Below are 14,587 nucleotides of genomic sequence, written 5' to 3'. Positions count from 1 at the left end.
CGCCGCTGCATTTCATTCTAAGAAACGAGGCAAGTAATTGCCACCGGTCTTGCAGATAGAGATCACCCAACTCAGATGCCAATTTGTCCTCACTCATTCGTCTGCGAGCGAGAGAGAGTGAGTGTGGCTTATGCGAATTAATATCAAGCCAAATGCCGAGTTCAAGTCCAAGGAGTCACCTCCAAAATCGGGGGAGCGCACCTTTTTTATGGGCATTACGTGTCGCGGTTGCCGAAATGAGGAGGCACAAACGAACCAAAACAAAAAAAAAAAACCAAAATATTTGCCATAAAATTTTCGGCGACGCATGTCGTCAGCTTCCATAAAATGTAGCGACGGCTTCTTATCAGATTTTCCCCCAAGCCAAGCCAAACCGAGCTTCTAAGTAAAGTCATAAAAGGAATTACGCGACTCAGTTGGTCTTTTGTGTTGTTTTTTTGATGTTTTTTGGGTTTTGTTTTATTTACTTAATATATATTATATTATGTTTATTGTAAGTATTTCTACACAATCAAAATGCTTTGGTGCTTATATAAGATATATGTATAACTATGCATGTAAGTTACAACGATTTTGGGCATAAAAATACTGCGGAATAAGAAAAACGCAAGGCGTTGTCATTTCATCTAGTTATATGTAGATAGTATATGGTTTAAAGAAATGTTTTATCATTAAAAAACTATCACACACAAAATTCTTGTTAAGAAAACTACACGATATATATATATATATGTATGTTATGGACCTACTACCCTAGGCAGATGAACATTTTAGTTGCGGATATAAGCTAGGGATATTACGGATACTAAGTATGTGGAATGGAATGCTAATTGAAAGCAGTATAGGGGCAAGAAAGTGTCATTTGCCTTTTACTCTGAACTAGTCTTATAAATACAATACAAATATGTTTCTTTTGTGAATTGTCTAGTTAAAGTTGGTTTCTTCAGTTCTTCTGTTGTCTGTTTGTTTCTCCTATTAAGAGCTGTTGCTAGACCGTTCCATTAGCTCCTCCGATCGCGTCTCATGAGGCATTTGTTCCACTTCAATGTACTCCTCCTCGTCCTGGGCAGCGTTGGTCGCCACTTCCTCGCCATTGTCAACATCAGAGGGTTGAGTTTCCGATTCGTAGAGCTCAAGTTTAACCGTTGCGGGACTAAGACTTGGACTGCCTAGGGTACAGGGTGGCTCTTGTTTACTTAAGGATAGGCGACTCGGAGGGGCTGGTCTCAATTCATGACCTCGTTGGTGGTGCTCTAGCTCAGCTCGGAAATAGAATTTGTCCGGACACAAGTTGCAATCATAGGGTCGCGAGTTGGCTCCATGCTCCACCGACATGTGATTAAGAAGTCCTCCGGGGGCAGTGAACACTGCCGAACAGATGTAGCAATTGAATCCGCGCTGTTCGGTGCCAGCAAAAGTGTGCTCAACCAGATGCTCCTGAAGTTTTTGGGCATGGGGTAGAATCATTTTGCATAAATTACACCGATTCTCTAGAAACGGGGGATGGTTGGGAGCAACAGCAGTCGCGGTCGCCGGAGCCACATTGACCGAAGGCGACTCCGTTAGCTTGCTTCTTTTGCCGTTCAAATTATGTTTACGCAAACACTTTTCACATAGTTTGGCAGGGATATGGCCATCAATTGGCGGTCCAGTGGGCGGAAGTGGCTCAAGACACAAGGCACACACTGGCTCCTGAAGGCTGCCTCTAGAAGTGCCTGCCGATGATTTAGTGTGGAACTTGGCATGCAAGGATAATTCGAACTCTGAGTGCAGAGTTTGGCGGCAACAAATGCATGCCAGCGGCAAACTTCCATCGCTTCCGTGCTCTGTGAGATGATTGCGGAAGGCGGCCACATCCTCCAATTGATGTGAACAGTGAGAACACTTGCCCGACTGTCCCACCTTGGAGTGCTGCAGTTTGTGTTCGGCCAGGATCGCGGGTGAGGGGAAAATCTCGTCACAAATGAGGCATTTGTGCTTGCCCGTCGAATTGTGACAGCTCTTCATGTGCTGCTCCAGTTCGGCCCTGGACTTGAAATTACCGGCGCAGTATGCACAACGTAGACTGACACCAGTTTTTAGATTGTGGGCCAACTTGCGATGGCAGTGAAGCTCAGCCTCGCTGCGAAGATCCTGACGCTCGCACATACCGCAACTGAAGGTGGTCGGGGGTGGTGCTGCCGCTGATACCGGCGGTGGCTCTGTGGAAGCGGGCGGAGCGGGTGAAATGGACTTGGCCTTATACATTTCCATGAGATATCTCTGACTCAATCCGTACATCAGTGCCGGATGGGGTGAGGGCTGTTGTGCTTTTGTATCTACTTGCAGGGGGCTGTAGAACTTGGATGGCGCTGTGGGTGGGCCTCCTCCCCCACCGCCAAAGAGACCTTTGAATTTAAAGGCCACGTTGTAGTCAATAATGCTGTTGTTGTTGTTGGTGACAGCGGCAGCGGCAGCGGCAGCTAGAGGAGGCAACAATGCATTCACATATAGACTTCCCATAGCCATATTGGGGGAGGATTGCTCCTTGTTGTCCTTCACTCCACCATGTTGGCTCTGCATATGCCTGTCCAACAAGAACTCGACATGAAATGTCTCCGGACAAGAAGGACAACGGAATTGACGAGCATGTGCCGCCAAATGGAAGTGCATCTCTAGCTCCGAGGAGCAAACGGCACGACAAAACATGCACTGGAGAGGATTGGTTGGGCTCACACCACTGGACACTGATCCCAGACCGCCGCTTGTCTGATTGCCCAGGGCTAATTGATGACGTGTCTTCACATGTACATGGAACTCTGAATCAGAACGGAAGAGCTCCATGCAAGCACTGCACCTCAACAGCTTTGTTTCCTGGCTGTGGGCACAGGCCAGATGCAACTGCATGGCCATGCGGTTTTCGCAAAGTTCTGAGCACAAGGAGCACTTCAATATGGTCACGACATGGTCGGCCAGTAAATGTTGCTGCAAATCTTCAGCTTTGGCAAAACTCTTGCCGCAACTACTGCAATTAAACTCTGAGTTGGTGATCAAGAAATGGGCAACCACATGACGCTCGTAATCCTGTTGCTCGGGCAAAGTGAGGCCACAATGTGGGCATATCAATTGCATTCCTTCAGCTATGTGAGTCTTTAGATGATTACGAAAGCTGTCAAAGTCCGGCAGGCCAGCATTACATTGGTTGCAAAAGAAAACTCCTGGAGGTGGAACAGGTCCGGCGGCAGGAGTTTGGGTTGGCTCCTCCATCTGTCTTTTGTTGCTACTCAAGTCTGTGGGTAGTTCCTCTGGCTCTTCTGCCTTCCGTTGTGGACTGGAAAGGTCCTGTTTAATCTGCTTGGGCATTTCTAGGCGATTGAGGTGCTCATAGTAGCTGGCAATGGATGGTGGCGAGCTGAGCCTATCCAAATGGGTGGTTCTCATGTGCTGGAACAGTCCCGCAATGTTGCCAAATTTCATGGTGCAGTACTCACAGTTCAGCTCGAAGGACTCTGGCTCTGTTTGTTGCTGCTGTTGTTCCTGTTGTTGCTGCTGTTGCTGCTGCTGATGTTCATGGACACTTTGCAAGTGGGCATTCAATTGTTCTAGACTACTGAACTCTGTAACCTTGGGGCAGTAGCTGCACCTTAACAGAGGAGTGGGTGTAGATTGGTTTGTGTTTGTGATCCTTGAACGTTTCGGATAATCCAAACGACTCGGACTACGACTACTGCTGTCATTATTGGCCAGGGCCAAGGCATAGCGACGCTTGTGCAGACTGCTATTACTCGAAGACACCGATGCGGAACCCGTTGATCTCGGACTGTAGTTAAGGGCATTAGGATTGCCCCCAGCAGCCAAAATGGCGGCATTCTTCTTGTGCTTTTGCATGTGCGAGGTCAGAGCGGCTGCCGTATTATAGCCACGATTACACATGCTGCATTGGAATGGCTTCTGGATGTCATGGGTTTTCATGTGAATCTTCAGATGATCGCTGAACAAATATACAAAAAGAGACGACATCGGTTAGTTAAGGCCAGGGCCAGGGGGGATGTTAGAGCAACTCCGTTAGTTGCTGGGCGCTTACCTTCGCGAAAAAGCCGCCTCGCAATGCGGACACTTGTAGTTTCGCTCATTTGTATGCAGTTTCTTATGACGATCTCGGGAACGCTTGTGCTTGAAGAGCTTGGCACAGTATTCGCACTTGAATGGCAGATGTTCGGCATGGCTCTAAAATAAAATAAAATTTTGCAATTTAATAAACTTGCATTAAATTCATTCAGCTTAGGCCTATTTTAAATTCTCAGAGGAGGCAAGCGCGGACATCTGGTCACTGATGTCAACTGTCGTCTAACTCGGTTTAAGCCCCACTCCTGGCTTGAATTTATAGATGTCTCAACATCACCTGAATCCGAATCTCAACAAAAAAATCTGCATACCCCGCATTCTATGATGGTTTCGTAGGTGTTTCGCTTGCGACAAAAATTCATCTAAATGCGCAACGCACACAATTCAACAATCCGTCAGAAGGGGAACCTAACCGGTTTACTTTTTGGGTTCTTTGGCAGTCGGTATGACACAAAGTCGGTGGAGCACTTTGAAGTCTAACTCGACGGCGCAAAAAATACAAAAAATTAGCCCATTTGTATGCAGCCCCCCAATTGACTTTGCTTATATTGCACAATATGAGCGACTTTAGTCCGCTCAAGCAAAACACAAAATAAAAAAAAAAAACAACTTTGTCGTGTTGGTTATGGGTTTTTAAACTGTGCGCGCAAATCATCATCACCATCAAAAACATAATTTCATAAGTAAACGGATAGCCATCTACTCCTCCTACTATCCCATCCCAACCCGTCCTGTCCGGTACTAAGAACGTGCGAGAATTGCCCAAAACCGTGGCCGAGACAGGCGCTAGGATCAAAGGCAACAACAGCAGCGGCAGCAGCTTCATGTTAGACCCGAGCTTGTCGTCGTTAGTAACGATAACGATCTGCCTCGGGATCGGGGATCGGTTGGTAGTCCTAAACACAGTTGCAATTGGGTTAACAAGTTGCTGCTGATGTCATGGGCGTTGCCAGCTACCAACCACAATAGTCATGATAGTCATGCTCGATCTTTATGCAAATGCCCCAGAGTCAAGTGTGGGTGATGAGAGAGAAAGCTTTGCATCTAAATCTGCATCTAGACTTACGTGATTATTGTAAGAAATTTAACCAACTCTAAGCAGCAAATTTTGTAAATCACACATAACAAGATACTTAATATACCATAGGTACAGTGAAATCACTATAAAGCGAACTCTACTAAGTCGAACATTATAATGTGGACTATATCCTTTCCTTAAGTCAGAAAGTACTGAACCTTCAGGATTGTTCCAATTATTTTGGTCAAAGTTACATTTAAGAACTGTTCTCGCTTTCAATATTAAACAGGCAACTAAAAGTAGTAATAGTAACGTGGACAGCCCTGTAGGATGGGTGAACCCAAAATGATTCCATAGGGGATTGAGAACTCGATCATTCCTGATTCTTTAAAAATAATAATATTTAAGAAATATGTTGGCATCATATATCGAATTGTGCCTTTCCAACATTATCACGAAATTCGACAAATCTACTCTAACCGAAAGCGAAAGATAAATTTTTTTTGTTCCATTAAGTATACAAAAATTAACGAATTTTCAAAAGTGATACAGAATTCAATTTGTACTTGGTGAATTTAATTTTGCACAATTCACTAATTGTCTCCGTTCTACTCTCCTTCCTCTTCGTTTCCGGCAAAGTCAACTTGTCAACCGAAAACTCTAGGGATTTTGCAACCTTTTCACCTAAACTGTTAACTGTCAATCAAAAGGCATCCAGCCGCAACCACCACCACCCGAATCCTAGGAGTCTAAGCGCTTTACGTTGGCAGCAGGAATGCCAAGTGACTAATTAACCACGCTGAGAAAGCCACCCAAACCAACCCCTTTTTCGTGAAACTCACCTGCACGTGATGCTTCAAGTAACCGAGTCGCGGAAATGATTTATCACAGAACTGACACTGATAGGAACCGTCGCCTCGGGTTTTAATGCCCTCGCCTGTCAACTTATCAAACTTTGTGGTGGCATCCGAGGAGACGCCTCCAATGCCAGTTGCTCCATCTTCGGTGGCGCCAGTGTCACTGCCTGAACCCATTTTGTTGGCCTCTTTATTGATTTTGCGCAACTTGTTGGCAATTTTCAGAGCCTGCTGATGATGGTAGTGATGATGATGATGATGATGGAAATGCGAGGGTCGCTTGGGCTTAAAAAGCTGCGCAGGATCCTTTTGGTCACGGTCTCCATGAGCCTTATGTTCTGTTTGGTGATCCTCGGATAAGCCGGATACGGCCGAAACGGGCAAATGGTGATGGGAATTGGGTGTCAGGGTTCCATCCGAAATGCTGGGCGAGTAGCTGGAAGAGGTGTGAGTGCTGTACATATCTGGAATGAACGGAGGGTGAAGAATTGGGGCCCGAGGGCAATTAAAAACACTGCGATTAATATTGTGTGGGCAGCGATAACTGCATCCTTATTATCTCGTCGGGGTCGGCATTACCCATGCGTTACTATGACAGGAAATCAACGGCGGCTATCAAAAACACACACTGGACAAGACACTGGACTTAATTCAATTAGCTCGGTCAGTGTAATGCTTTTGGTGTTGGGTGTGTGTGATGATCCCCCCTTCCCCCAAAGACCTCTTATCTTGTAAATGAGTTTCATGCAAACTAATTGAGCTTTGTTCTTGTTATGGATTTTGTAGTTTTTAATTACGATGTCGCTTCTCTTACTACTACATGTGGGTCTTTGCCTCTTTATGCTCTGCTCTGGTTTGTTCTGACCTCATCCCAATCCCCATTCTATTTCATCCATCAACGCGCGCCAAGTGTTGTCACTTTCCGTTTAGGATAACTTTCAATTAAACCTAATTGTGGCCAGTGGGATCTATGAGTAGATCTCTCTCCCCTTTCCCTCTCTCTCCACTATCCCTTTATCTCTAACTTTTCAGATCAATTTAATTAGGAAACACGAAACTATACATCAGATTAATTATAGACTGGGAGCTGTAAGTTCGTTACCATTCTCTCATAAAGTTCTAAGGGGTCAAATAGAAAGTTTCCAAAGATTTGATTAAATTGTTCAAAAGACGTAATACTGTGGTAGGGTAAGAAATGTCAAAGAGGTTAGAAAAAGATTTAAGATTGAAGACATGTTGAATTGGGGAGAAATGGGAAATTAAAAGAAAAGAAAAGGGGATTGAAATGTATGGGGAATCAAATTGATAAAAGTATTATGAATCTGAGCCCCAAAGTGTTTGGCTAAGCTTAACCAGTTTGATAAGAGCATAATTATTTTCAACATGATTCAATATGTTCAACTTTGGGATCCTTTAATAAATAGAATTCGTTTGTCCTTCTCCTGGAATCCTATTCAATTGCTAATGAAAGAAAGAAAATAATAAACATAAACTCCTATTTAGATTAATTTAACAATTTATTTTTGGAAATATTCAATTTTTAAGCACCCCCACAAATATTTTTAGGAAAATTTAGAAATTACCGTTACTAGTTATCTCCTTGGTGGCCTGAATCTTTTCAATTAAATTCTCCAAACGCGAACTGGGACCGCGGTATAACATTTTTAGAGCCATCATGGCATACTCAAGACACAATTCACAAGAGAAACTCTTCAAGCACTTTCCACATTAATCGTTTACAATATTTATCACTGTTGTCTATATATCTGTCTTTGTACATCTATATCCGAAAACCTATGTTGCACCAAAGGATCCGGATCCGGAACCGTGTCCGTATCCGCTAGTGAGATTGGTGTTCTTGGTTCTTGTTGGTGTTGGGTTGATAGAGAGGACAACAACGACGACCACGTCTATGTGTTCCGAGCACCAAAATGTAACTGAAAATCTGAGCCAAGCAGACGAAGGAAACAGAAATGCAGCTGAGAACTGGTTTCGCCGACGTCTCTCAGTTCGTGTGCTCAGCTTGAGTGTGTGTGTGTGTGCGTGTCTCTGTTGGGATTCTCGCCCCAAGCGCTGCGACAAATGAAAAGCAACAACACAAGCGTTTAAATGGCGCCCCACACCCCACCCCCACACACACACACACACACAAACGAACACATAGCTCTATCACAGAGTGTGAGTGAGCAAGCTGAAATGCTTTTTTATATAGGCACCACACTCACACACACTCACACGCACACAAATCGGAAGAGACCAAAAGCGAAAAAGAGAAAGAGAGTGGAAAAGCAAGAGAGAGATAGCTGTACATTGGTGTAAGTATATAATACACTTGGTTAGGACAGTAAAAAGGCGGGGCATGGGTTCCGATTTGGTTTTTTCCTTCTTCTTTCTTTTATATATATATAAAGGAGAGAACAGTAAGAAGGAGAAGGCATTAATTTGTGCTCGAAGACTTTTTGATAAACCTACACACACACACACGCACGCACATAGAATAAATACTTTGTTTATTTATGTGCACATAAAAATCTAATTTAACCAAAATGTCAGGTGATGATGTGATTTATCTGGTCTCTTTTTCCCCACAAATTTCATGGGAAATCTGCTTAGAATTTGCAGGTGAAACATGTGGGAAAAGTTTGCGTTTAAATCAAGAGCTAACTTATTCTCATGAAGTTTTCAACAATGACTTAATTTTACCAACTGTAAAATGTATTTTAAATAGGAATTCGCATCGGATCCTTTTTTCCCCTATATACTTGTCATCTAGGACGTTAAAGTCGGTCTTAATACCAAATTTGTGATTTTATTTTTTCAAATTCTATATATATAAATGAAAGGTTTGTTTTTTAATGACAAATGAGTGATAACATATGGATTCTCATTGACAGTAGCCCATCTAGACCTTAATTTTGATGGGGGATAAGACATGTAAGGAATTATCACAGATTTGTAAATCAGTTTTAAAGCCACATACAGTAGATGTAATAGAAACGTTTTATTGGTAAAACAAATTGTAGAATTCTTCACTTAAAAAGGACTTCAGAGTTTGGGTTGGAATTGAGGTAGTGCCACAAAAAATTCCACCCTCAACACATATGTGGTCGAATTAAATTGCCAAAAACCGCAAAAATTGCTTTCATATACAACAAAAAATTCAATTTTGAAAGCATGAGAGAAACAAAGGGCAAAGAAAGGCAAACATGTTTCAGCCATTAGCGAGGCAAAGTTGAGAGGCCGTCAATATGGGCAAAATGTAAAAATGGCACCGAAAAGCGGTGCAAAAACAAATGCATATTCACATGGACCTTGACAGGACTGGGAAAAGGAATGAAAGCGATGGCAGCCGCAAAAAGGATGTTGTTCGAGTCACTAAAAGCCAAATTAATTATGCATGCAGTGCCAACAACAAACACAACAACAATGGCAATACCAAAATGTGCAGTAACCAGGAAAAGTTTCACCGACAACTGTCAACAGCAAGCAAAACCTCTGACTTCTTCTGTCCTCAATCTCTGCACCCCCTGCCCAGCCCCTCCCATTCAGCCACGATGGGGCAACTATTAAAGCAATTAAAAAATCACTTTGCACACATTTTTTTGTACCGCATTGTTTTTTGTTTTCTTTGTTTTTGTATTTTGTTGTACATTTGAACATTACTTTCAACTCAGATGGCTCTCATTGGCCGAGCCGACTTCCGGCCAATAGGAGTCGAGCCGCCCTTGGCGCATGCGTTGCGAAAAGTTGGAAAGAGATGGACTGCTTTCGTTCGTTTTCGTGTGCTATTGACAGGCCGATTTACGCTTGGGTTAATTGGCAGGTCGCTTTCTTAAGAGTTTGTTGCTTGAGTCTTTGGTTTGAGTGTCGATTAGAGAAATCTACATACATACATACATACATATATCTGGATTGGTTCAATCTACTAAGTGAAAACGCTAATCCAGCTAAACAGTTGGACCCATCAATCTAGTACATACTTTGCATTTCTTTCTTAGTCTCTTTGTTAATTTCTCCTGGAAAACCCACAAATAAATCATTTTTTTAAATTCTAAACCATCCAAATTGATTTCTTGGTATTTACCATTAGGGCAAATTACCTTTGAATTAATTTTTAATGGTGTTCGAAAAAGAACTTTTAAGAAAAATGTCCAAACAAACTAAGGAGCAGGTTGAACGAGAGAAGGAGGGGAAAAAGAAACAAGCTCCCCAAGCTTCTTACCTTGATTTCCTTTCAATTGCCTCTAATTGTTTGAGTGAAATCAGATCTAAACCTAAATTTGAAATGTTAATTGTCCTCTTACATAGCAATTTTCGGTTTAAAAATGCAAAAAGTCACCTCAACGTTGACATTGAGAAAGATTTTCAGTTGTTTTTCGTTTTCTCTGGCTCTGTCTCTGTGTTAATTACATTTGAGTGACAGTTTTGTGACAGGACCACGACAATTCGGGGGAGGGAGAAAGGTAGAAAGGCGGGAGAGGGTAGTTGCCGGGCTAAGTGGGTTTTTGGTGGGTGAAAGGGTGTTCTTGTCCATATCCATGTCCAGGTGTATATGTGCCGACTGACGCCCCAAACTTGACTTAGCCCTTCTTTACTGTGGATACTATATGGTGTATGGGTCTGTGTTCATTTTTAATGCGCTAATGTGAGGAAAACTTTTCTGACTGAGATTCAGACAGAGATGGTCAAGTGGACCGGAGCAGGCAGAATGCGGGCTCATGTGTCAGTTGCTTAATATATGCTGATATGCTGACAGCAAAGGGTTTCCGTTTGGGTCCATGAGGCTCTGAGGCTGATACTGAGGTTGAAGCCGGCGCCCTCATGCATAATAGATAAATTATAAAAATATATACGAATATATGCAATGCACACTCATCCAATGCTCCTGCTGTCATCAGCCATTGTCCTTCAGCCTAAGTGTCCTTTTGTTTCAGCGCATTTTAAATTAGCCATTGGGTTTTTCAGCTAAAAAGTCACTCAAATTGTCACTTTGATGTCCTGACAGCTGCCCGAGTAACGTGTGCCCTTCATGTCTCTCCATAGATTTCCCCTTCCATTTCCTTTCATTTTTTCCTTCGTTTTTAGCTCTTGCTGTAGCTCTCCTTTTGGGTTTCATCATTATTTTTTTCCATGGTTTTATTAACTGCACAATTAATCAGTTAGTTAAGGACAACATTTAATTACAGAGACTGTACGTTAGGTGGTCAACCGGGGGAAACCTTTTTTTGCGTTTTCCCCCGCCTTTTCAGGAAAAGAGTTGATAGAAAGAGTTCGTTTAAGAGTAAAACACTGAATTAATTTTCAAAATAAACACGTAAAACTCTTCAATTGAAACCTTTTTTGTTTTGGTTTTCTGAACAATTAAGTGGGCGCCATTTCATTTACTTATCTTTCCCATCTCCACGACACACCCAACTGTGTTTCATTCTTGACCAGTTTTTGGGAGTGTATTTATCAAACAAATAATTATTGAACGAAAATCTGTTAAGTGTTGCACTTAGACCTCCAATAACAATATTTGTCAAGTCATCCCGATGATGGGTATAATGATGATCCTTTCAAAACAAATGTCAAATAGTCACACTGAGAGTCAACGCAACACTGAATGAAAAATGAATGCTGAACGTCGACCGCAATCAAGGACCAGGCATCGAGGATCAGGCGTTTGTCTCAATCTTGAAGGAGTCGCTGACACGCATCGATCAGCAGTCAGACAATTGTGCATAAGTCAACAGGTAGGCAACCAGGGCAGTTTGGATTTTCCATTGATGAAATCGAATGATCTTGTCAGTGGGCCTAATGATTCTTCTGACACTGGCGACGCGTCGGCCCGAATCGATTTTGAGGCCCATAATTGACTTTTGCACCTGTAGTAGAACGAAACGAATATTCATTCAAGCACAGAAAAGGTAAAGTTTCCTAAAAAAGGGTTTCGGCATGGATATGAATGTGGATTGTGAATTGGGATTGAAATTGGGGTTTGGGATAGTTACTGGGACGGCACGTGCTTTCAGCTTGTGGTTTTTACGGTTGGTGTTGGGGTTGCGGTTGCTCTTTGGGGTGGGAGCGAGAGAGAGATTTGGTTCTTGAAATAAAACCAGCTGCTCAACCTAAACGGTACTTGACCAGCCTCGAGAATACGCGTGCCAATGGCCATAAACTGGAGCATAAAGAAATTGAAATAAACAATGAAAAGAATAAAGCCAGATTACCATGCCCGATTGCCACATCCGATGTCTTTTGTAAACATACCAAACCGATTCCGGTTGCTGATATCTCTCTGACCAACACACACACAGAAAGAACGTGAAAACGAGAGAGAGACAAAACGGAAACTAGAACTCAAGTCGACTTGAGTAATGCCAACGGAAGATGTGAGTGCCAAGATAACTGTACAATGCACACACATACATACAACAAAATTGGGTTTACGAGTCTCAAAGAGCAACGATATTGACAATAATAAACATAAAATTATTTTATTAGCTTCATTCCTGCGGTAGTTCTTGCCACCGTGTTGCTCCACGCATTTAAGTAATGAACAAGATGAAGGTGACCACACAAAAGTAATTCAATTTTCCATGAATTATGAATTGTACTTGCAAATAGTGTCACAGGGTTGACAAATTTTACTAGTTTTTCCCAAACAGTTGGCCTAATTTTCGACCCCGTAATCCAAATGTATTTACTGATTATTGATACATACACACGCAACACATATACATACATATGAATTATGTACATACAGTCAAAATGTATTCTATGGGTAAATAAAAATAACTTTTACTTTATCCTTTTACGAAGCTTAAGGTATGAAATGGATAATTTTTGTTATTTTATCAGTTAATTAGTAAAGTAATGACCTTTAAATCTTCTTGAGAGGACATTGACTCTTGACCTTCAAATCCTCTTGGGAGGATTATTTAAAAAGATAGTCCTGTCCCAAGGGAGATGAAATGAAATTTAGTTAACTCTTTTGATTCGCTATTGGTATGATTATTTCAGGCGACTTTAAAAATTGTTATATCGAGATTTTCGTTTGCAGTTCGGTTTTATCATCGTTTCACTATAATTGCCTGTAGATATCAGATGAGATTACAACAAGAACAAATGTATATCCATATACCGAATATGTATATGCGGTCAATATTTCAATATAAAAATTACCTTCTTCCAATTCTAGTTGCTGAATCAATAATATTGTATCCTTTTACACAGGAGTGTATTTATGAAATTACAGGAGTATAAAAGAGTGTTTTAATTTTTAATTAATTTCTGTTAACATCTTAGTAAGCGTTTGTCCTCGTTTAAGGTATTCGGAAGTCAAATACAGTAGAATGCAGTTATAACGACTTCGCCTATAACATCCTTCCGGTTATAGAGACTTAAGTTGGTCCCCATACAAACTTATATGAAAGGGCCTCCGGTTAGTAAGTCTTCTGATATAACCAAAAAAATCGTCGGTTTCTTTAGCGTCGTTAAAACCGGATTCTACTGCAATTTCACCATCAATTTATCAACTAGTTTAAGTTTCTAATCATTTGCATTTCAAACAATTTAAGTCCCTCGTGTCCCCATCGTGCTTAACTCAGTTATCCTCTCCAGGCTAGAAGCCCATGATAATGCACTGGCACTCAAACTGCTGGACAACAGCATGCAGATTAGACGTCTGAGAAGAAGTCACCCACTTGACCTGCCATTTAGACCAGCGAGGAACTGGTGAATCCACCCCCAATTCATAATTACTTTAGACAATATTTGATTATCGCCCACTTCGGATAGATCTCAAATATAACAAAAAATAAAAATATTGCAGCTTTATGTTATAGTGGTCCGATTACGCCAATTGTCAAACTGATTAGAGTATATTTTAGAAGAAGCATATGTTTTCCAAAGACAACCCATTCAAAAGTTTATAAATATAAAAATGTTTTTTTAAGAATCCTTTTATAGTTGGACATATCTACAAGCAAAATGAATCGTCCAAAAGTATTGAACTTCTGCTATAAAATTATTCCTTGACAAGAGTATTAACTGTAAGGAAAGAAACGCTTTAGTACAGATAGAGTCCTTAATATTTTTTTTGTTAATAATGAACTAGAAGAAAAGTTGAGTAAATTGCTACAGATTGCCAGAATGTGAAGGTTTTCCTACTTTCTATAGAGTCATAGTGGTTGCATCACATTTTATTTGGACGACTCCAATAGACACTTTGACCCTTTTCTGTGCAGGGTATATTGTAGATGTGTTTTCTTTTGGGTGTAAGTTAGTCGTTGGTTCAGGAAGAAAATGTATGTGAAGCTGGTATCATACCCTGGGGAATGATGTAACAGGAAATTGTGCATGCGAGGGGCACAAGAAGAACAGCGACAAAAAGTGCCTCAAAGTATGCACATGGGAAACACCAAAAAGCAACAGCAACCAATTGCCATCAGCATGTATCCTTTAATTTTACCTTATCCTGAAACTGCGTATGTGTGTGTGAGTGTGTGGTTGTGTGTTGACACTTTCCACATTAAAAAGGCGAAATGAAACCGTCTATGCGCGAAAGTTTTTCTTTTTAGCCACCAAGTTGTTTCCTAAATCTTACACCCAACAGCCATAAATC

The 14,587-nt window shown here is 41.5% G+C and overlaps 1 protein-coding gene across 1 annotated transcript; it reads right to left on the bottom strand.

The window, feature by feature from the left end:
• Positions 1-782: 782 nt before the first annotated feature.
• Positions 783-7,656, bottom strand: LOC137575430 (zinc finger protein 423 homolog). Its single transcript, XM_068288010.1, has 4 exons — positions 7,563-7,656; positions 5,965-6,443; positions 4,064-4,206; positions 783-3,970 (listed from the first exon to the last, which is right to left on the bottom strand). Exons 1-4 carry the CDS (start codon positions 7,654-7,656, stop codon positions 976-978), a joined length of 3,711 nt encoding a protein of 1,236 aa, XP_068144111.1. The 3' UTR covers positions 783-975.
• Between the last annotated feature and the right edge of the window lie 6,931 nt (positions 7,657-14,587).

This window comes from Drosophila tropicalis, unplaced genomic scaffold (genome assembly GCF_018151085.1).
Source record: "Drosophila tropicalis isolate 14030-0801.00 unplaced genomic scaffold, ASM1815108v1 contig_573, whole genome shotgun sequence".
Taxonomy (NCBI): Eukaryota; Metazoa; Arthropoda; class Insecta; order Diptera; family Drosophilidae; genus Drosophila; species Drosophila tropicalis.
The sequence above is the reverse complement of the archived record's forward strand: the minus strand, read 5'-3'. Positions and strand labels throughout refer to the sequence as shown.